Raw genomic sequence first — 21,889 nt, 5'->3', positions numbered from 1 at the left:
CAGCTCCCCTATGCCTCACCCTTCCTGAGGCAGAGGCCCTCCCCTGTGGGGGCAGACACGTCCTCGTGCTGTCTCCCTGGAAGCCAGGGCCCAGGCTTGGTGTCAGCATGCGGCCCTCTGGGGGTTTAATCCTCTTGGTGGCCAGCTCTCCCAGCCCCCTGAGGCCGCACCCCCTTGTGATTCTGCAGCCCACGATGTCGGGGTCCCTCCCAGCTGCTCCCCAACTATAGATGGTCTTCGTGCCACTGAGGTTGCGCCCTGGGCCCGGAAGAGGGGTGGGCGGATGGTGTCTGGCCAAGGCAGCCACTCTCCTGGCTGGCACTGAGTCGGAGGTGGGCATCCCACCAGATGCCCTAACCTCCACGTCCTCCTGTTGGCACCACGTGCAAACACCGTGGGGATTTTAACTCCTCGGAAAGACAACCGGAAAGAGAAGAGTGAAACTTTTATTTGGAAACTTTGCTGAGGGGGACACAGTTGAGAAAAACACAGGAAGGAGTAAAAATGAAACGAACAGATAAAGAGGGTCTTCCGTAAGATGCAGAGCCACTCGCTCCCGAGGAGAGAGCGTGGGCACAACCCTTCGGCAGGTCACCGGTGGCCCGGCTGCCAGGCCTCGCTGGGAATGGGTGGGGGGTCGATAGGATAGCACCTTGTTCTTGGGGTTTGCAGGACACGGGGTCAAGGAGACACTACTGAATGCTGAATGCTGCTCCCTGGAGATGCTGGGCAGCGTTCCTTCGTGATGAGTGACGCGAGCCTCCGGGGCGGGCTTAGGAAACCCTCTCCGCCCCGGCTGCCCAGGCGGAACGCAGCCGTCACCTCCCGAGAGCTAGCAGTGGGCTTTGACTTCAGTGTCAATGAGATGTTACGTGGAGGCATCTGTAGGGTTACTGAAGGGAGCGGGGGGCAGCGGGCAACTGAACCCCAGAGCGATGAGGTCTCGGGGGTCCTGACGGGCTGGGGCAGGAGCCTGCGGGAGGTCCGGGATGTTAACTCGGGTTCAGGTGTGTGTGGGGGGGGGGAGGTGGCAGGACCCCGGGGCCAGGGCGCAGACACCCGCTCGCACGGCAGCTTTTCAAGCCTTTCCTTTAAAAAAAAACCTCGCGAATCGGGTCGGTCGGGAAGATCTCCGGCGCATTTCACTTCGCTTCAGTTTGGGGAGGCCGGCTAGCCCTGGGCCACCTTCCGGGACACCGTCTGGTAGAAGACGCCCCGCAGCAGGGCCTGGTAGCTGGGCACGCGGAACAGGTGGCGCTCGCCGAAGGCCACGTCGTACTCGGCCGTCTTGCCGGTGACCAGGACGCGCACGTGCGGCTCGTTCACCTGCTGGCCCACCACCACCACGAAGACCTCGATGCCCGCCCGCTGCGCCTCCTGCACGGCCTTCTCGATGGCGGCCGCCGTGGCGCCCTGCGAGTTGCCGTCGGAGAAGAGCAGCAGCCGCTTCCTGGCGGCGCCGGGCGAGGCCTCGCGGTAGAAGCGGGTCACGTAGCGGAGGGCGTCGTTGACGTCGGTGGCGTCGTTGAAGAAGTCCATGGCGTCCACGGTGCCGGCCAGCACGGTGTAGTTCTGCAGGAACCGCAGGGCCGCGCGCTCCGGCTGCTGCTGCCCGGTGCCGCTGTACTGCACCACGGCCACGCGCACGTCCGGGGCCCCGGCCGCCTGGCCCGCCGTCAGGAAGCGCTCGGCCAGCCGCTTGGCGAAGCGCTTGGTGGTCTCGAAGTTGTGGCTGCCCACGCTGGCCGAGCCGTCCAGCAGGATGGTGATGTCGGCCGGGGAGGAGAACGTGACTGCGGGCGGGTCGGGGTGAGGGGTCGTTAGCACAGCAGGGCCTCGACATGGCCGGGCTTGGGGGGGGGGGGGACTGGCCAGAGCCCACCAGGCGGTCGTTATCTCCAGACCCTCCCCACCGGGCACCCCCGCCCCCCCACGCCCTGCCCACACCCCAGGTACTCACTCGGGCAGGTGTAATCTGGACATTTCTTGTCTGTAAGAGAAAAACCCCACGCGGCCTGAACCCAGCGATCGCAGGGACCACTGGTCCGTCTGTAACCCCTCCCCTCCCCCCCCCCCCAGATGACACCAGTGCATCTCCGTGGACGGCAAGGTGTGGCCATGCAAACAGGTGGCGCCCCTGAATGCCTCGCCAGCACCCCACCCGGCCCCTCCACCCCACCAGGAAGGGGTGTCCCCTAATTCAAAGACAGATCTTTGAGGGGATGGATGGTCCCAGGCATTATGTCATGGTCCTCACACAAGGCCAGGGAGGGGTGAGGCAGAGTCTTGACCCTCAGAGAATGGGGAAACCGAGGCTCAGAGAGGTCTGCAGGGCAGACACCCCCCGATGTGCTGCCCCTGTGCCACACTAGCCCCAGGCCTGCGGGTCACAAGCCCACTGTGTGGGGAGAGGGCCCGAGTCTGACCCCGGCAGCTCTGGCTGCGACAGCTCTGTGGTGCCCTTCCAGCCCAGCTGGGTGGGGCCCTGTGCCCGATGGCCCCGCCCCGCCCGCGCCCACCTATGCAGATCTGGGTGGTGACGTTCTTCAGGAAGGCGTCCTCCAGCAGCTCGGCGTAGTTCTCTTTGACCAGCGAGAGCCCCGGCCGGCCCTGGGAGGCCAGGCCTTGGCAGGAAATCACATTGAGCTGGTCAGAGCCCGCGACGAAGCCGAACACGTCCTTGATGCCCACGGAGACCACCTGTGGGGAGGGACCGCGTCAGCCGGCCCCAGTGGGGAGAGGGCCCACACTGCAGGGTGCGAAGGTGGCCGTGTGCGGCGTGGACGTGGCCCCACCTGAATGTCAGGGCCGCAGAGCACGTTGAGGGGTGTGGTGTCCCTCTGGGTGTCCGAGCGGCCGTCTGTGATGACCAGGGCGATCCGGTTGTTCTGAGTGGGTGGCAGGAGCCGGTCCCGGGTGTACTGCAGGGCCTCGCCTGTGAACGTGCCGCCCGCCATCCACTGCAGCTTCTTGATGGCTCTGGGGGGGGGGGGGGCACAGCACAGTCAGCACCGGGGCCAGGGCTGGACCAGGGCTCGGACCAGGTACAGGGTCAGCACTGGGGTCGGGGGTCAGCCTGGGCCTGTTGCAGGGGCTGGGGCAGCACTGGGGTCGGGGGTCAGCCTGGGCCTGCTGCAGGGGCTGGGGCAGCACTGGGGTCAGGGGTCAGCCTGGGCCTGCTGCAGGGGCTGGGGCAGCACCGGGGTCAGGGGTCAGCCTGGGCCTGCTGCAGGGGCGGGGGCAGCACCGGGGTCAGGGGTCAGCCTGGGCCTGCTGCAGGGGCTGGGTCAGCACTGGGGTCAGGGGTCAGCCTGGGCCTGTTGCAGGGCCTGGGGCAGCACTGGGGTCAGGGGTCAGCCTGGGCCTGTTGCAGGGGCTGGGTCAGCACTGGGGTCAGGGGTGAACCTGGGCCTGCTGCAGGGGCTGGGGCAGCACTGGGGTCAGGGGTCAGCCTGGGCCTGTTGCAGGGGCGGGGGCAGCACCGGAGTCAGGGGTGAACCTGGGCCTGCTGCAGGGGCTGGGGCAGCACCGGGGTCAGGGGTCAGCCTGGGCCTGCTGCAGGGCCTGGGGCAGCACCGGGGTCAGGGGTCAGCCTGGGCCTGCTGCAGGGGCTGGTTCAGCACCAGGGTCAGGGGTGAGCAGGGGCTGGGTGGGCTCTTGGAACTGCACACACGGCCGCGTTGCACTCACGCCTTGAGCTCCTGGGCGTTCCTGATGTTGGGGTTCCTCAGGTCCACGTGCTCCTGCATCTGGTTGTGGCTGTACTGCACCACGCCCGCATGCGACTGTCCGGGCTCGAACTGCAGGGGGCCGGCCCCGAGGTCAGGCGTGGCCTGGCTGCTCCTCCCCTTCCGTCTGCCCCAGGCCAGGCCTCGCCGTGGCTCTCGCATGCTGGTGGGTTGTCCTGTCTCCCAGAGCCCCCGGGACCTGCCCCCCTCCAGCTCGGTGTCAGGAAAGACTCCTGCCGCCTGGGAACCACCTTCCCCAGCGTGTGGAAGCCAGGGAGGGACACACCTTGACCAGCTCGTCCCGGCTCAGGCGGTCGATGACCTTGACGATGAAGTCCTTGGCGATCTCGAAGTTCTGCAGCCCGATGCTCTCGGAGCTGTCCAGCACGAACAGGATGTCGATGGGGCCGCACTTGCACTCTGCAGGGGGCGGGGGAGGGGGGCAGCTGCTGCTCTATGCCACGCAGAGGGGGTATGGGGGGCGCCCCACCTCCCACAGGGGCCGTCTACCAGAGCTAAGGCCACACGAATTAGAGAGTGACACTCACCACAGCAAGCTGGGGAAGAGGAGAAAGAGGAGATTAGGTGATGCAAGACCCCGAGTCTTACGTGAACCCCCACTCGCTCCCCACCTCCTGGGCCTCCCTCACCAGGTGCCTCTCGGTGGGAGAGGAAGGAGGCCAGCAGTGGGGGTGAGAGTGGCCCAGCCCCGGGGACATTCTCGCAGGTGGGACCCACACCTACCCTGCCCCCGCCCCCCTGCTCTTCCCAATAGTTACTCAAAGTGGAGGCACTCACAGCACATTTTCATGATGATGTCCAAAATCTCGCATTCCTGGGGAGGAGGAGACACTAGCATGATGGGCCGACTGGCCGGCCATCCAGCCAGGGCTGCCCCTGGCGCTGGGTGAGGCCGGCCCTCTGGGTCACCTTCCCGGGGACCTCAGCCAGGCTGGGGTGGGCAGGGGCTCTCACTGTCCAGGGTGTGCCCTGCTCCGACCTAGGCCCCTGCTCCCCGGCGCAGGCACCTGAGGGGACCACTGACATGTGGCCATTATGTGCCCCCCCCGTGGCCGTGTTCCCCTGGGCCCGCCATGTCCCCTGTGGCTGTCACATGTCCCTCCAGTGGCCATCGCATGTCCCCCTGTTGCTGCCAAGGGTTTCCACCCCCGGGAGTCCCGGGTGGTTGGCCCCTGAGGACGTGCACAGACACCCACTTACATCCGGTCCTGGGGGTCCCGTGTGTCCTGGGGGTCCCTGTCAGGGAGAAGATGGGAGGAGGGCTGCAGGGTCTGCCCTGGGCCCCCACTTGCCAGGTTCCTGAACTGCAGGTCTGACAGGAGCTGTTGGCCAGCCCCCCGGCCCTCAGGACCCCGCCTCCCATCCGGAGCCCCCTGGACACCAGGGACAGAGGCGGCTTCTGCACATGAAGGCTGGGGAGAACCGTCTATTATGCGACCACTCAGCACAGTCTCTTCTGGGCGCCAGTGGGTGTGCGGCCATGACCCTGTGTGCAGCCCGTCCATGCTCACTGCCCGTCCAGTCCAACGGCACCTCCTCCGTGGGCAGGGGCCCCGGGCCTGGGTGCCAGACCTCACCTGGGCCCTGCCCTGGGCTTTGCTGTGCTTCTGTCTCTGTCACCTGGTGACCGGCCCCCTTCTCCCTCCCCATTCAGCACCCCCAACGCGCCCCTCGGAACCATCTGTTCTCTCTGATCCCACCTGTCCAGTCCCAACTTCCCGAGACCTGCTCCCCAAATTCCCACCTCCTCTCCCCAGGCCCCTCTCTACCCACCTCAGCCTCAGAGTCGCAGGTGCGTTCGCCCCCCACCCGCCCCCTGTCCCAGCCACACCTCCACTCACCTGGGGGCCTTCGGGGCCCCGGTACCCCTTTGCGCCTTTGGCACCTCGGGGTGAAATGTCGTTGTTCTGGAAGAAAAGACCTTGTGTCACAGACGCAGCCACCGTCCCCCCAGAGTCCTCCCTCGGGATTTCACAATGTGTGGGGCGGGGGAGGGGCTGCACTCACGTCCTCTCCGGGGTCTCCAGCTTCTCCCTCGTCCCCCTTGAGGCCAGGGTAGCCTTTAGTGCCCTGCAGGTGACCAGGAACACACGGTCAGTGGGGTGCAGAGTCCCTGAGCAGGCGTATGTGCTGGCTGGGACCCAGCACAGGGTCTCGGGGAAGCAGCAGCTGGCCCCCGTCTCCCATGGGCGTCCAGCCGAGCTCCTTGGATGGCAAGGCAACTCGCCCACCAGAGGCGTCCTGGCTGTTCCTTTTCTTCACCAACTCTTCTATTTTAAATCAGCCTCACTAAGGCAGTTTATATGAACTTCATTTCATTTTTAGGAATAAGTTCCAAAAGGAAAAAGACAAAGGGGATATTGTCTGCCCCACATATGTGTGTGTCCACGTGAGAGTGTCTGTACATGTGTACAGGTTCGTCTGTATGCACACGTGTGTGTGTGTACATGTGTGTGCACATGCCAGTAGCCTGGGGATGGGCTTGTACTCACGTTTATCCCGGGAGGGCCCCTGCTGCCCGGATAGCCCTGCAGGGGAAGGAGGACAGTCACGCCGGCTCTGACATGGGCCCCATGGACAATCCCAGCTGCCAATCCCTGGGTACAACCCGCAGGCCCAAGTAGTCCCGCTGGCCAAGGGCTGGGGTGGGGGTGGGGGCACTCACAGGGAAGCCGGGGAAGCCTTCAGTGCCATTTCCGGGGGGGCCATCTTCACCCTGGGGGAGAGACCAGTCCTGTCACTGTGGGAGCCACGCAGCATGGGCACAGCGTGGGCACAGGGGTGGCGCTTTTGAGTCCCTCATCAGCCAGGAAGGTGCCTCCCTGCCTGGACTGCCCTGGGGGTCCCAGGCCCACCTCCCCCAGCCCCAGGAGCAGGCGGCGGGCAAAGCGTCCAGCAGTGACCGTGGTGACTGAGGGGACAGTCACCTCCGGAAGATGCCCCGGGCTTCCCAGGTCTCAGGTAACCAACCAGGTGTCAGCCCCTCCAGGACTCTGTGCCCTCGGGCCCATCACTCACTCTTTCGCCCATCAGTCCGGGGTCTCCGGGGGGTCCTGCAGGCCCTGGGGCACCTCTGGGACCCTAAGGAGGAGAGGAGTAGGTTTGGCAGGAGTAAGTGGCACCTGAGGAGGAGCGAGGCAGATCTGGGGCACGAGGTCCTCCAGAGGAAAACGAGAGGGAGAATCAACTAAAACAGCAGACATAGGCACAGCCCATGGACACAGACAACAGGGTGGGGAAGACCTGGGGGTGGGGTGGGTAGGGTCTGGGCAGAGGCGGGGAAAGAGGGTGGAAATGGGAGACATCTATAATACTGTCAACAATAAACAATATATTAAAAATAGATAAAACAGCAGCTGGGCCGTGATTAAAAGAAGGATTCTAAACCTATGGTCCTGGGGCTCAGAGTCCAAGCTCCCGCCTATGACTCACCCAGGGGCCCCTGGGACCTGACGGAAAATGGACAGGGACCCGCGGGGAAGCCGGAACAGCCCATGAGCCCAACAAGGGCGTTCGGAGAAACAAAAGGACCCAAACATACGTGTGGCTCCATGTGTCAACAGTGTTTTGAAAAATTGTTAGGGTTTTAGGGAAATGCTGACAATAAAATATTAATAAAAACAGACCCTGTGAAGTCTGTAAGGCATAACAGGCCAAGAAAGAAAAAGAAATTGGAAAGAGATTAGCTAAAATGCTCATGTTACTCATCTCGGGGTGGTACTATTGTATTTATTCAGTGTTGCTGGTCTATCATGGTTGGTACTATTTTAAATTTCAATTCCCTTTTTTATTTTTTATGCATTTTCCAAATGTTCTAAAAGTCACAAGTACTAAAGTGAAATGACACATTTATATGCGCTAGTGGTGCAGGGGGCTCTCCCAGGGAAGCGCCGGTGGAGGGGCGGGGGTCTGGGGTCAGGGCTGGCCCCTCCTGGGCCAAGGCTACTCACCTCGAGCCCCGGGGGCCCCTCGTCTCCTCGGTACCCTTTAGGTCCGACGGGACCCGCGTCGCCCTGCGGAGAGATGGACATGCCTGCTGGACCCTCTCTCTGCCACACCAGCCCTCCCTGGAGGCGCATCACCTGCCCTTATGGGCCCAAGGTCGGGGTCCCCCGAGCACTTCACAGACAGCCCCGACCAGGCCGGAGGAAGGAGGACAAGGGCACGTTGTTCGCGGAGCTGCCACCCCCACCCCGTGCGCCCCGCCGAGACCCTGCACTGAGGCCCTGTTGTCAGGTGGGTGTGTCCAGAAGAGGTCCTTCTCAGACAAGGTCCTTGCAGCCCCCCATGACCCAGCCTGCTCCCTCAGCCATGGCAGCCAGGAGGCAGCGGGCATACTGCTGCCCTCGCCACAGCTACGCACGCGTCCAGCTGCGGCCCGAGGTCCTGGCCCCGGTGCGTGGAGGCACGTTGGGCTGCGTAAGCAGAAATAGGAAGGCCAGGGGCATGATACAGCAGTTCCAGAAAGACACATGGACAAGGGATGGAATAGAGGATGAAAGTGCATTGTGATGCGAGAAGCTGTGTTGTGACAACGGGCTTGCTTCTAACCATACAATATCCAGGGGTGGGCAAGAGTAGGTCTACAGTTGTGATACAGATAATGCAATAATAGCTAATAGTGCAAGAGTAAATTCTGTGTTTCGTGTACTCACAGTCCTCAACCTACTCTGGCTAACTCCTCTATGCTCCAAAGGAATCAAAGATATACGTAGAAAATACGGTAAGAGGAGTGGGCATATTTGGAATCCTGTAAATGGCAGGACATCCTGAACAGCACAACACCACAGAGCTGCAAAGCGCCCGCAGGCTCATCACAGCGACGTGCGACACAGGCTCCAGCGGGAAAGGAACAGCCTGGTAAACTACCAGGTTCGGTGACACCCGGTGCCGGGAGCCAGTCCATCCTTGCTGTTTCAAAGGACCTGGCATATATGGCATACTGTTCTTAAAATGTTTGCTCACCTTCTTGGCACTATGTGTTTTAACCAAGGTCTCTGAGAAAGGTTGTTTCCCCAGGTAGGGATTTTCCCCTGAAGTTAGGGAGGGAATAAAACCTCTTAACTAAGTGCCAGGCGGGTAATTAATCACTTTAACTATGAACAATCATGCTTAAGCTACATAATCTTTACTCCCTGGAATGGAGATAAGAAACGCCCTAACCTTTGTAATAGAGATTGATAGGATTGAATCAACTGGTATAAATACAGATGTAACAAGACAGCAAGAGACACAGAGAGAGACAGAACCTAGGCACAGAACCTACACAGAACATTCTCTAGAGACAGAAGAACTTCGCTGGAGAGAACATGGCAAAAGATCCTGGACAGAAACTGGCCTCAGAACCTAGAGACAGAACCTAGCAAGAGAACATGGACACAGAACCTGGCTGGAGAACCTAGCGAGGGAACATGGCTACAGAACCTGGCTGGAGAACCTGGAGAACCTGGCTGGAGAACCTAGCAAGAGACCATGGACACAGAACCTGGCTGGAGATCCTAAACAGAACTTCGCTGGAGATGGAGACCAGAACTTGGCTGGAGATCCTGGCTAGGCTGCTGATCAACTGAACGCTATCTCCATGTCATTCCTTCTTCGCCGACTCCGTCCACACCTTTGGGGACCCCTGGACCCGCTGGGGTTGGACCCCGGCAACCCGGGACCAGGCTCAGCTTTCCCCATAGAGAGGACACGGTTTTCAGCTGAGGAGCTAAAATGCACATTCAGAGTCTGAGACCCATGTTGGCAAAGCTGTGGGTACAGTTTCTATTGTACACTCCTGAGGGGAATGTAAGCTGGGGTTAGTTAGACGGACAGACAGGTAGGCGTATTTGGCAATTCTCTCTCTCTCTCTCTCTCTCTCTCTCTCTCTCTCTCTCTCTCTCATTATTTGGCCAAGAAATTCTAAGAATTTACATTCTGGGTACAGCCTTGGATGTATTTCACGATGGATAAAAGATGGATGAATGGATGGATGAATGAGTGGATGGAGAGATGGATGGATGGAGGGATAAATTATAGGCATAGACAGATGATAAATTGATGATGAATAGGTGATAGATGATAGATAATGGACAGAGATGGACAAACAGATAGTGGATGGATAGGTAGATGGGTGGCTGGCTGGGTGAATGAGTAGATAGGTAATAGGTAATGGATGGATGATATGTCTTAGATAAACGTCAAAGAAGATAGACCATGGATAGATGGATGAATGGGCAAACAGACATATGGAGAGCCAGAGGAGCTGACAGTGCGACAGACGGGTGTGGATATTTATTACAGTATTTTCCTGTAAAGGAAATACTGGGGACATCGCATGTGTTCATGAAGGAGAGACGGGCCACTTCGTGAGTTTATACATGGGCAAGCGAGAGGCGCAGGGCAGGTCTGCACCCCTTCCCGACTCCTCTCCGGCCCAGCCCAAGGGCAGGCCAGACCTCTACTTCCTCAGGTAAGGAAGGCTCCTCCCCTCCCCCAGCATGGCCATGGAAGGCTGCACCCAGGAATTCTGGAACCTTCTATGCCCTACACACCCAAATTGATGCTCAGCTTTTGGGTCTCACACCTGGGCTCCAAAAGCTGAGTGAGTGTGTCCCCTGCACCCCCAGCTTGTGTATCCGGGGACTCTAATGTGGGGCACCTCCATCCAGGGCTCCGTCCCCAGTGACCCAGCCCTGCCAGGCAAGGGCAGGGGTTGTGCCCAGGGCCCCGGGCTCCCTCTGCTGCCAGCCCTGCCACCTCCTTCCATGTGATTACCGGCATCCACCCCCACATTCCTCCTCTAGCACCATCCAAGCCAGGGTGCCCCTCCTCACCCACTCTGAGGGCAGAGCTTGGGGGCGAAGTGGGAGTCTGCTCACTCAGCTCTGTGTCCTGCCAAATGCCCACCAGATGGCAAAGGGGTCCCTCTGTGAGTGCTGGGCATCTGGGGCCACAGGGGCTGGGCCCGCCCTCACCAATCCCCATTCTGCTGCTCCAGCTGCCCCCAGCCTCCTGCAGCGGCTCCAGACCCCCATATCCCAGGTCTCCCAGGTCATGCCCTGGGAGAGAGACCTCCCCCAGATTCCTCACACACGGACACCCCCTCACACAGCCGGGTTTCCTACCGGGTCTCCGGAGACACCGACAGGGCCTTCTCGTCCCTGGTCACCCGGGGGTCCAGCTTCACCCTGGGGAGGAATAAGGCGGTGAGACGGAGGCCGGGAAGGGCAAGGCCTGGGGGGCCACATCCCTCTCACGCTTTGCCACGTTTTAACCACGATGTGGCCACGTGCTCAGCTGTGCAGTGACTGGTGTGGTTCCAGGAGGCCCAGCCAGGGGGCCCGCAGCTCCTCCTGAGGTCCAAGGCCGTCCCTACGCTGCTCGCTAGCGGGGTCCTGGCAGCGGGGCCCCAACCCAGCTGCTCTGACCCTGTCCGCCAGGGGTGCTTCCTGGAGGCCTGGCCTGGATTCGGTCCCATTTCCTGGTCTCAAGGGGGTGGGTTTGGAAGGGGCTCAAAGCCAAGTTCCCCTGCTTTGACGTCCCTCCCCGAGCCCTGCCTGGGGCCTCACAGGAAACTCACTCTCCGCACTGGGCACCTGAACACGCACCTGCCCCTCAGCCTCACACGGGGAGGAGTCGCAGCACCGCCAGGTCTGCGGTGGCAGACGGCCCAGCCCACATCTGAGGCTGGGAGCTCAGCGCCCTTTCCCCTAATTCCGGATGTGGGGTGGGGCCTGCCCCCCACAAACCAGGCAGAGGATGCCTGGAGCCCGCCCTCTTGGCCCGGCAAAACCATGCCACTCAACCACGGGGCCACCAGCAGCCTCAGCCACAGGCTTGTCCGCCACTTGGCTGCCCACTGTTCCTGCTCTTGAAGTTTTAACAAAGAAAAGTTGTTCCTAAGAAGAACGCAGGCTCTGTCTGCAGAACTGTTCAGGGAGTTGTTGTGGGAGGGCCGCAGGGATGCAGAAAAGCCCTGGTGAGTGGGGCAGGCTCGGGGCTAAGGAAACCATGTCACATGGAAAGTGGTGCAGCTGGAATAGTGACAGAGGCAGCCCGAGGGGGAGGCACGGAGCTGGGAACGCAGAGCGTGCTGCTGTGGAGCATCACAGACCCCACAGTCAGGGTCCAGAAAACCCCTACGTCCCCGACAGAACCTCAGGGAGCAAACCCCTGTGTCTCCTGTGATGTTAGGTGGTCGTTTCCGTAGGAGCTGGTCCTGGGGGCTGAGGGCAGAGACCCTGCCCTTGGCCCTGCTGGCCTCCTCCCAGGCCTGGCTCCCTGAGGTCTGGGTGGGGCCGAGGGGATGTGTCCTGCGATTCTGACAGCCTGACCTCAGTCTGTCCCCCCGCGAAGTGGGGTCCCAGCTTAATGCACGGTGACTCACCGGGTCTCCTCTCGGGCCCCGCACGCCTGGGGTGCCCCGTGGTCCCCGCTCCCCAGGGCCGCCCTGTGTGGAGAGAAGCAGAAGGAGGTGAGGTTGCAGCTCCAGACTCCTCGATGTGGGAGGGACTCAAGGGCTGGGCACAGGGCTGATCCCCACACCTCAGCAGGACCCCAGCTGGTGATGCAGTCACATCTGGCACAAAGCAATGAGGCCCCGAGCCCCGAGCCCACCCCGCTGGACTCACCCTCTCTCCAGGGGGGCCGTCTGGTCCTGCGTTGCCCTGGGATGGAGAGGAATGAACGGAAGTGTTAGTTGAGATGGAACTCAGCCTGAGTCTCAGGAACCGGAAGCAGAGGCCAAATGTGGGTGCTCACCTCGTCGCCAGCCTCGCCCTTCTCTCCTGGGGGACCAGGCTCTCCGGGGTCTCCCTGGGGAGAACAAGGCACACTCGTCCATCTCTGGCCTGGCCAGTGCCCGGACTGCGGCTGGCGCGGTCCTGGCGGCCCCTCCCAGGGCCTGGGCCCCCCCTGGCTGTGGTGGAAGGAGGGTGGGGCGGGCACCCCGTGAATGCTCACCTCGTCTCCGGGGCTCCCTGTGCTCCCTGGCCTCCCAGGCTCCCCATCGGCTCCAGGCTCGCCCTGGAAAGATCAGAAGGATCAGCCCCACCTGTCCTTGCTGGGGGGACCAGAGCCCCTGTGCCAGCCCTGCTCACCCGGACGGCAGGCTGCTGCCCGGCCAGCCCCACAGCCCTCCCGTGCCTCCGCCCCGGTCACGTCCCCTGCGGCCCAGTCCTCGCAGGGAAACCCTGGTTCTCATTAGTGAGGCCCAGTTTCCGGGAACTCAGCTCTGGGCCCCGTCGGAAACCCGTGAGCTGGAAGGTGATACCCAAAAACGCATTCCCGGAAACCCATGCGATTAGAGGGTAGAGCGTGTGGGGCAGGGTCCACAGGGCTTCGCCATGGCTCCTAGCACTTCCTGCGGCCACGAGAAACGCCGGGAAACGCCAGCAACAAAACTCAGCCTCAAACCCGACCATGATATCTGAGCTTCGCCGATCTGCCCCCTGGCCGCCAGCACCTGCTCTTACGTTCTGATTCCACCTGAGCAGGGGGCCTCCGGGACGCGGAGGCTGCGGGACACTCCCCAGGCAGAGGGCAGGGGCGATGGTGGCGGGAGGGTCCGAGGCTCCCTTTGGGCAAACTTCCCATCAGGGGAGCTGTGATGTTTAACCCATAACCCGCCTGCCCACTGAGCAGAGCAGCCAATGAAGCCGAGACCCAGCCCCCAGGGGGCACCCACCTTTTCTCCCTTCAGTCCGAATGCGCCCGCATCACCCTTGGGCCCCGGGGGGCCTTGGACACCCTGGTGAGAAGAAGGCAGAGGTCAGTCCAGGGTCTTAACCAAGCCCTCTGGTGACTTCTTAGAGACCGAAGGGTATGAGCCAGTGTTCACACCTGAGACTTACAGTCTTAAAGTATCGGCGAGAGAAAGTGACTTACATCGAATCCAGGTGAGCCCTTGCAGCCTGGCAGGCCAGGGTACCCCATCTCGCCCTGGAAGGAGGAGGGCAGGTTTGGTGGTCCAGTCTTTTGATTCTGGCTCCCCCTCCCCCTCCCAGGAAAGCCCCGCTCCAGAAGACACCCCAAGCTTGGCCAGGTGGCTTGGGGTCCACTGGGACCGCGGGCTCGGCAGGAAACATCTCCTCCCTCCCCCACTACCTCCAAACTGCCCAGAAGTGCCCGCCAGGGTTCCTACCTGCTGATGTCTGGAGGGATAACTGGCTGTGCCCACCCTCCCTTCCCTGACCCGTGGCCCTGGCCACCTGCCCGTTCCCCGGCCCGGGGTTACCTTCATGCCGTCCACACCGTCGATGCCGCGCTTGCCCTTCTCGCCCTGTGAGGTGCAAAGGCCAAAGGATCAGATAACGGTCAGACAGCACCCAGCCACGGGGCAGACACACGTCCCCACCGCCAAACTCACCTTGTAACCTTTGGGTCCCCTGGAGCCCTGTAGAGACAGGAGGGAAGGGTGAGGGCGGTGGTCCCCCCGTCACGGGGGAAGTTCCCCAGAAATTGGCCAGAGAAGCAGAGGAGGACAGCAAGGCGGGGGTGGGCCTCCCAGATCCCCGGGGAGGGTTGCACCAGCCAACCCCCCACCAGCTTGATGGGGCCCACCCCCCACACTGGGGACGGGCCGTGCCGCCCTTGCCCAGGTGAGGGGGCTGCACAACCCAAGTGGTGCCTCACTCACCTTCTCCCCTCGGCTTCCCTTTTCTCCCTACACAGCAAACAGAGGAGGAGAAGGGGCTGTTACTGGTGTCCCACGGCCAATGCCCTGGGGGAGCTCGGATGCACTTTGGCTCAGCCCCAGAAGAGGCCGCTGGGGCGGGAGGGGAGACATACCTTCATCCCCTGGTAGCCAACGGGCCCCAGGTCGCCAGGCCTTCCCTGAAACATAAAGGAGGATGCGCGTTAGACACCCCCGGGGGGACAGGGGCAGCCCCCACCCAACCTCCTTGTAGCCCACTCCACACAGCCCCCACCCAACCTCCTTGTAGCCCACTCCACACAGCCCCCACCCAACCTCCTTGTAGCCCACTCCACACAGCCCCCACCCAACCTCCTTGTAGCCCACTCCACACAGCCCCCACCCAGCCTCCTTGTAGCCCACTCCACACAGCCCCCACCCAGCCTCCTTGTAGCCCACTCCACACAGCCCCCAGGGGGCAGGGGCAGCCCCCACCCAGCCTCCTTGTAGCCCACTCCACACAGCCCCCAGGGGGCAGGGGCAGCCCCCACCCAGCCTCCTTGTAGCCCACTCCACACAGCCCCCACCCAGCCCCCTTGTAGCCCACTCCACACAGCCCCCACCCAGCCCCCTTGTAGCCCACTCCACACAGCCCCCACCCAGCCCCCTTGTAGCCCACTCCACACAGCCCCCACCCAGTCCCCTTGTAGCCCACTCCACACAGCCCCCACCCAGCCCCCTTGTAGCCCACTCCACACAGCCCCCACCCAGCCTCCTTGTAGCCCACTCCACACAGCCCCCAGGGGGCAGGGGCAGCCCCCACCCAGCCCGCCTTGTAGCCCACTCTACGCAGGCCCAGTCAGTTGGAGAGACTGGGCTCTCTGATTGCTGCCCGCTGGCCCCTGGCCCCCTGCTGGCTGGCACCTGAGAGAGCAGCCCTGCTGTGAAGGCCTCTCCTCCACTCCTGGGGGCTCCTTAGGGAAGCTCCAGGGAGGGAAGGGGGAGGTCAAGGGCCCCCAGGAGGAGCTGGGGGTGGGGGGACTGGCCATGGCTGAGGCAGAGGGTGTGGGACTTAGCTGGCCACCTCCCCCCCCCCCCCTCCTGCCCCATGGAGCACAGGCTGGGCCTGTGGGGAGGCCTGAGGGCATGGGGCCCCGCCCGGGGGATATGCTGGACGGGATGTCTGTGCAGTGCACCCTCCAGCCCTGGCTGCCCATGTGGCCATGTCCTCTGAGGACCGTGACCATGACACTCAGACACCAGCCATCCTTCTGGAAGTTTCTGCAGCCTGCACCCAGCCTCAGGCTCCCAGCGCTCCCACCCCAGGGTCAGGCGTTTGGCACTCACGGGGTCTCCGGCTTCTCCTTTCTCTCCTGGGAGACCTGGCTTCCCTCGTTCTCCCTGGAACACACAGCAGGTCAAGGTTAGGGGCAGTTTCCCGGGTGTTTCTGCAAAACTTGCTTGCGTGGTCTGCAGGCACCTTCCCCACCGACTGGCCCGTCTTGGGACATGCGAGGTCAGCTCCACGTGACCCCTCCCTCACACCCCACCAGGCTGCTGGCTGGACAGAGGCCCCGAATCTTTCCTCTCTACCATCCAATGCCCCGTTCCTGCCGCTGTGCTGGCCTCCCAGGCGGGCCGCCGCATGGGCACAAAGCCCCCCCCCCCCGCCCTCCCAGGGAGCCTGGCCGTGTGGCTTAGTGGTTGAGCGTCAACCCATGAACCAGGAGGTCATGGTTCGATTCCAGGTCAGAGCACATGCCTGGGTGTCGGGCTCCATCCCCAGTAGGGGGCGTGCAGGAGGCAGCTGACCAATGATTCTCTCTCATCATTGATGTTTCTATCTCTCCCTCCCTTCCTCCTTCTGAAATCAATAAAAACATATTTTTATAAAAGACCCCCCGGGAGAGGCCGGCTCAGCTCCCGTGGTCAGTGGCCACATGGCTTCATGCCACGGAAGCTGATATTTTTTAGGAGACGCCAGAAATCTGGACTTTCCTGACCAACGTCCCAGTTTGTAAATACCAGCAACGCATCTTGATTTTCCACACCTCCCTGCGCAGGCCACCCTGGCGGGGGCCCTAGGGCGTGCCCATCCCCCATCGAGGCCCTTCTCCAGGAGCCAAGCACTCAGGCGACACTCAGAAAGCGCCAGCTCCTCCACCACAGGAGGGGGCAAGGGTGCTGTCAGACCCCCCGCCCCCACGCCAGCCCTGGCCACCCCTTCGGCCTGGGGGTCCCTGTGCCCGGACTCTCTCCCATGGCTGGGGCACCGCTCAGGGAGGGATACTTTCACCATCTCCACACCCAGCCCAGTGGCAGGTGCATGGGGGTGCTCAGGATGGCTGCCTGGGGGCCACCATGTCCCTCACACCTGGCACCTCCCACCTCCCTCCTGGACATAAGCAAGGGTGGGGCGCAGACACTCACCTCGTACCCTGGGTCACCCCGTGGTCCGGGAGGTCCTCTGGCGGGCTGCACGGCAGAGAGAACAGTCAGCCCAAGACAGACCCTCCCAGGAGGCCCCCGGCCTGGGCGGGGGGGGGGGGGGGGGCACACTCACCTGGCACTCGAAGGAGCAGCACTGCCGGAGGAGGGACAGAGTGACACATCAGAAAGCCGAGGCGCAGCTGCCGCGCCCCCGATGCCTGCGGGGGCTCAGAGGGCTCGGCTTGGGCGCCCAGCTGGGAGGTGGGGGCCAGTGGTGACCCCCTGGGCAGTGGGGGAGGGTGGGGGTGGGGGGAGAGGCTCTTACCACTTGTTCCACATTATTTTTCTGAAAACGAAATGAAAAAGTCAAATTAATTTCCATTTGCAGCCGCAGGATTTCCCGGCGTCCGGACCCGGGAGGGGACAGCGCGGGGCCACTCACAATCATGTCGGTGATGGTGTCGATGGTCTGGCTGATGGCCTCCTCCGCGTCGCGGCTCTGCCCCCAGTCCGCCGCCGTGAAGTTGCGCCGGTACGTGTGGTCTGTGGCGATGATGCTCAGCCGCGGCTCCTGGGCGGGCACAGCGGGCACCAGGGTGACGGCGGGCACCAGGGTGACGATGACGGCTGGGAGTGCAGGCCCCTCCCCGTCTCTCTCTGCTCCTCCCCACGCCCTGGCTGCAGCTCGGTGCCCGGTCTCTGCACCCGCAGGCTGTGCCCGTGCCCCCTCCCGGGCCACAGGCTCAGGACGGGGGTCCTACCAGGTGGTCGGGCGTGATGGCCACTGAGAAGACTTTGATGCCCAGGTGCCTGGCCTCGTTAACCGCGTCCTCCAGGCCCCCGCACGGCTCCTTGTAGCCCTCCAGGGGGTGCCCGTCGGTCACCACAATCAGGTACTTGTTCTCCTTCAGGTGGGAGCCCCTGCAGGACGGGGGTGGGGAGCGTGAGACTCGGCCTGGCCCCCTCCGGCCCCCTCTGACCCTGACAGCACCGGGCCCCTTTGGAGAGCTGAGACCTGGTGCCGGGAGGTGATGGGGGGGCAGACACCCCAAGGGTGACGACCCAGACCCAGACCTGGTGTTACCTGTTACACTGAATAATGTTTGTCTTTGTTGATCCTGCTATAAAGTAGGATCATAAAAACAGACATTAAACAGAAAACAGAGTTCTGTGGGGTCACCTTTCCCTCGAAGACTATTTTGGAAAATGCACCTGCAGCCAGGGGAGAGGCAGGGGTGCTCACCCGCCCTGAGGCGTCCTGACCTGGAGCCTCAATCACAGGCAACAGGGTGGGGTGGGGGGTGGGGGGCAGTGGGGTGGGGTGATGGAGGGGGTTGGCTGCAGGTATGCCCATCTGTGAGTGGGGGCACCGGGGGCTGTGGCCGGGCTGAGCTGCGGCCAGGAGCCAACCCTTTCTCTGGACATGGTGGCTGCTGCCTTCTCACCGCTGCAAAGATTCCACGTAGTGTGCGGAGCCAGCGAAGGGATGCTCTTACAGGGACCCCTTCCCTCTGTGTCGCCCTCTTTGTCCCTATCTTTTGTTGTTGTTGTGAAATATATTTTTATTCATTCAGAGAGGAAGGTGAGAGGGAGAGAGAGATAGAAACATCAATGATGAGAGAGAATCATTGATTGCCTGCCTCCTGCACACCGCATGCTGGGGATCGAGCCCGCATCCAGGGCATGTGCCCTGAGTGGGAATTGAACCATGACCTCCTAGTTCATAGGTCGGCACTCTACCCCTGAGCCACGCCGGTGGGCTCTCTGTCCCTGTCTCCTAACGTCTCTCTGTGTCCCTGACTGCAGACAGCACCTCTGCTTGGCCCAAGGGTGGCAGTGGTGGGGCATTCCAGGCCCTTCTGCTTTCACTGGCTCAGGAGAGAGTGGACAGCTCCAGGGGGGATGAAGGGACTCAGTGTGACCCTTGGTGGCCATGAGGGCAGGCTGGGCAGCGGCCACTAGCATGATCCCCTTGGCCACTGGGACTGGTCCTGCGGGATCTTGGGCACCAGAGCTTGGTTTGCCAGTGGGTAGCCCAGGCACCTGGCGAGTTTGGGTGCAGTGACCATACGTGGGTCAGGGAGGTGGAACCCTCCAGGGACAGGGGCCTGGGCGGCTCCCAGAGGCAGGAGTCACGCCCGGGACCGAGGCCCACGTGTGTGCGGGCCTGGGCCGGGGTGGGGGGGTGCTCACCCCACCAGCAGCTCCTCCAGCCCCTTCTTGATGGCGCAGTCCGTGTAGGTGCCCTTGCCGAAGTACTTGACCGCGTCCACTCTGTCCTTGAGTGCGTCGCGGCCGCTGGGCATGCGCGTGAGCCCCTGGATGATCTCCACCTCGTCGCTGTAGTGCAGCGCGCCCGCGTTCCACACCAGGTTGCGGTCGCAGCGGTAGTACCTGTGGGCGTGAGGGGTGAGCGTGAGCCTCGGGGCCACGCCCGTGTTCACTGGCACCCGGGGCTGTCCACCCAGCGCAAGGTGGCTGCCTTTCGCAGATGGAAGGGCACCCCGGCCCATTCCGCCCCAGAGGATGGAGCCTGGGCTGGACTTCACATGGGCCCTAAGACGCCTGCTCCCTGGCCTGGTGGCCAAACCTGGGAAGGCCCGCAAGGTCAGGAGGCACCGGCTCCAGCCAGCCTACAGCAGCCTCGGCTCCTGATCTCCAGGGACTTCGGCTGAGAAGCTGTGTGGACGATGGGGCAGACCCGCAATGGGAGGGCAGAGAGGTGTAGGTTAGGGGGACTGGGCAAGGCCAGTTCTAAGCAGGACACTGGTGAGCGGTCCCCATGATCTGACTGGGGGCCTCTCTCTGCTGTGTGCACCTGGACCCTGATGTTCTCAGTTTTGTTCTGCCCAGGCCTGGGGGTGGCCTGCCAGGCAGCCCATTAAGCAGATGGCGTGACTGAGGCCCCTGTGGTCATGCTAACGGTAGCAACCACAAGAGGAGCCTATTCCAGTTCACAGGTGGGGAAACTGAGTCACAGGAGGTTGAGTAGGAGGCCAAGGCACATGGAGGGAGATGGCGGCCCACATGGCTGCCCCAGCGTTCCTCCCCAGGCACCGTCCACACGGCCCAGCACCTGGGGGTAAGTGCGGGGCCCCAGGTATCATATCGCTCAGCCACGCCCTCTGTCCCTGCGGCCCGTTTTGGTACGGGAGGTTCGGCCCGGTCAGCAGGTCAGTAGGGACAGAGAGGGTGTAGGGATGGGGCCCTGCTCAGATGGGCCGGGGAGGAGTCGGGTTCTGACCTGTGCCCCTCCCCCCTGCTCAGTCCTTCACCGTGGACTGTCCTGTCCTTGGCCACACCCATTGCTCCAGGCTCTCCCCACCCCACCTTCCTGCTGATTGGTCACACGGATGAATGAGGGAGGGAGGGAATGAATGAAGTGTGCCATGCCCAAGCCCAGGAACCAAGCTGGCAGCCTCCCAGGCCTCTGTCTGCGGCACTGGGTGCACTGGGACATGGCATCTGGACACAGGCCCTGACCAGCCATGTGGGCAGCGGCTAGTGTCCCGATGGTTGGCAAGGTGCGCCCCCTCCAGGCTCGGTCAGGGCTGCAGGCCAACTCCCTAAACCTGCTCAGTTTGGTCTGGGAGGCAGTTAGTTCCCTGTATGTATTGGGGTGACAGGAGCCCCACATCACAGCACTGGCCCTCCCTGCTGACCAGTGCCCTCCCAGTAGCCTCATCCACCTCAAGCCCTTCTTTGGCCCATCTGAACCACCGTGGACATTGGGAAGGGACTCGAGTGGCCAGACCAGCACTTTCCTTCTTAGGTAGGGAAGTTGAGGCTGGCTCTGCCTGCTGGGCAGGGGCAGGCATGGCCGGTGCCCTGGGCCCACTGGCCCTTCCTCTGAGCGGCTGTAGAAATGCAGGAGAGAGCTCAAGGTGTGCCCTCCTACCTGTCTTTCAGGTTGTCGATGAAGCGCTTGGTGAAGGACTTGACCTTGTCCACCAGGGCCCCATAGGGCTTCAGCCGCAAGGCCACGCTCTCGGAGGTGTCCAGCACAAAGAAGAGGTCCACGGGGCAGTCTGGGCCAGGGAGAGCAGACCGTCAGCTCATGCCCGGTGCCCCTGAGGCCACACTGAGGCCACCTGTACCCACTTTCCCTTCCAGCCCCACTCACCCCACCAGCCACCTCCCCAGGCAGCCACTCCCACTGCACCAGTGGCCCTCATCAGGAAAGCCGGCACCCAGCGATGGGGTGGGGTGACCGTGAGAACCCCCACGTTCGGTCCTGAGAACCCTGCCAGGCCTCCGGGAGGCGGACAGCCCCGCCCTGGACCGCGAAGGCTGCTTTCTCACTAGGTGCCGAGTTGAATTTAAAAGTCCCAGGGCATGAGCGTGGGAACAGGTAACCGTGTTTCCTGACTGACTGCCAGGCAAGGAGTCAAATGGGACTGACTGAGGTGGAGCAAAACCAGCACTCGATGGGGGCTGGCACCCAAATGAAGTTCCTTCTCCACCCAGCCCTCTGGACTCGCCCGCCCGCCCGTGGTGGCCACAGCCCAGGGGCCTTGTGGAGGAGCCCGGGGACCTGGGCACCGAGCGGGGAGTTTCAAGCCCTCCGAGGCGGCCCATCTCCAGCTCTGCGGCAAGGGGAGAAGCCGGTCCCAGCCCTGCCTCACCAGGAGCAGAAGCACAGTGGGTGGGAGAGGCGGCAAGTCCACTCACCTTGGAAGGCAATGGCCCTCTCGGCTGCCGGGAGGTCCTGTGCGGTGGCCCAGCAGGCCTGCAGCAGCAGGGGGAGCAGAGCGTGGGCCAGCCTCATGTCGCCGGCCTGCGTGCCACCATCGAGCGAGGGCAGGGGTCAGGGTGGGCTGGAGGCAGCCAGAGAGAGAGAGAGAAAAGTTGTCTCTGCTCTGGAGGGAGTTACTGCCCGGGAAGGAGGGAGGGAGGGGCCGAGGGAGGAGGAGCGGCTGGAGGAGGAGGCTGGGGCGGGCCCAGGACTGGAGGGGCGGCCGGCCGGGGTCTCCTCCAGCTCAGGAGTGAGTCACTGGGAGAAAGAGTCTGGTCTGAGGCAGCTTTGAGCCCAGGACACTGCTCGGCTGAGGAGGGGGTATTTATTGCGCATTCGTGGGGCTGTGCTTCTGGC

The 21,889-nt window shown here is 62.7% G+C and overlaps 1 protein-coding gene across 1 annotated transcript; it reads right to left on the bottom strand.

The window, feature by feature from the left end:
- Positions 1 to 427: 427 nt before the first annotated feature.
- Positions 428 to 21,565, bottom strand: COL6A1 (collagen type VI alpha 1 chain; the record flags this gene model as incomplete). The annotated part of the gene is made up of 33 exons (XM_081088111.1): positions 428 to 1,793; positions 1,961 to 1,990; positions 2,520 to 2,700; positions 2,796 to 2,979; positions 3,691 to 3,800; positions 4,015 to 4,174; positions 4,523 to 4,563; positions 4,950 to 4,985; positions 5,591 to 5,656; positions 5,757 to 5,819; positions 6,242 to 6,277; positions 6,415 to 6,465; positions 6,768 to 6,830; positions 7,700 to 7,762; positions 10,859 to 10,921; positions 12,121 to 12,183; positions 12,365 to 12,400; positions 12,495 to 12,548; positions 12,696 to 12,758; positions 13,420 to 13,482; positions 13,620 to 13,673; positions 13,969 to 14,013; positions 14,101 to 14,127; positions 14,371 to 14,397; positions 14,523 to 14,567; positions 15,715 to 15,768; positions 16,798 to 16,842; positions 16,931 to 16,951; positions 17,240 to 17,368; positions 17,559 to 17,718; positions 18,991 to 19,191; positions 20,696 to 20,825; positions 21,469 to 21,565. 33 exons carry the CDS (start codon positions 21,563 to 21,565, stop codon positions 1,171 to 1,173), a joined length of 3,084 nt encoding a protein of 1,027 aa, XP_080944237.1. The 3' UTR covers positions 428 to 1,170.
- Positions 21,566 to 21,889: the final 324 nt, after the last annotated feature.

Source organism: Myotis nattereri (assembly GCF_964212035.1).
Source record: "Myotis nattereri genome assembly, chromosome: 3".
Classification (NCBI taxonomy): domain Eukaryota; kingdom Metazoa; phylum Chordata; class Mammalia; order Chiroptera; family Vespertilionidae; genus Myotis; species Myotis nattereri.
The sequence above is the reverse complement of the archived record's forward strand: the minus strand, read 5'-3'. Positions and strand labels throughout refer to the sequence as shown.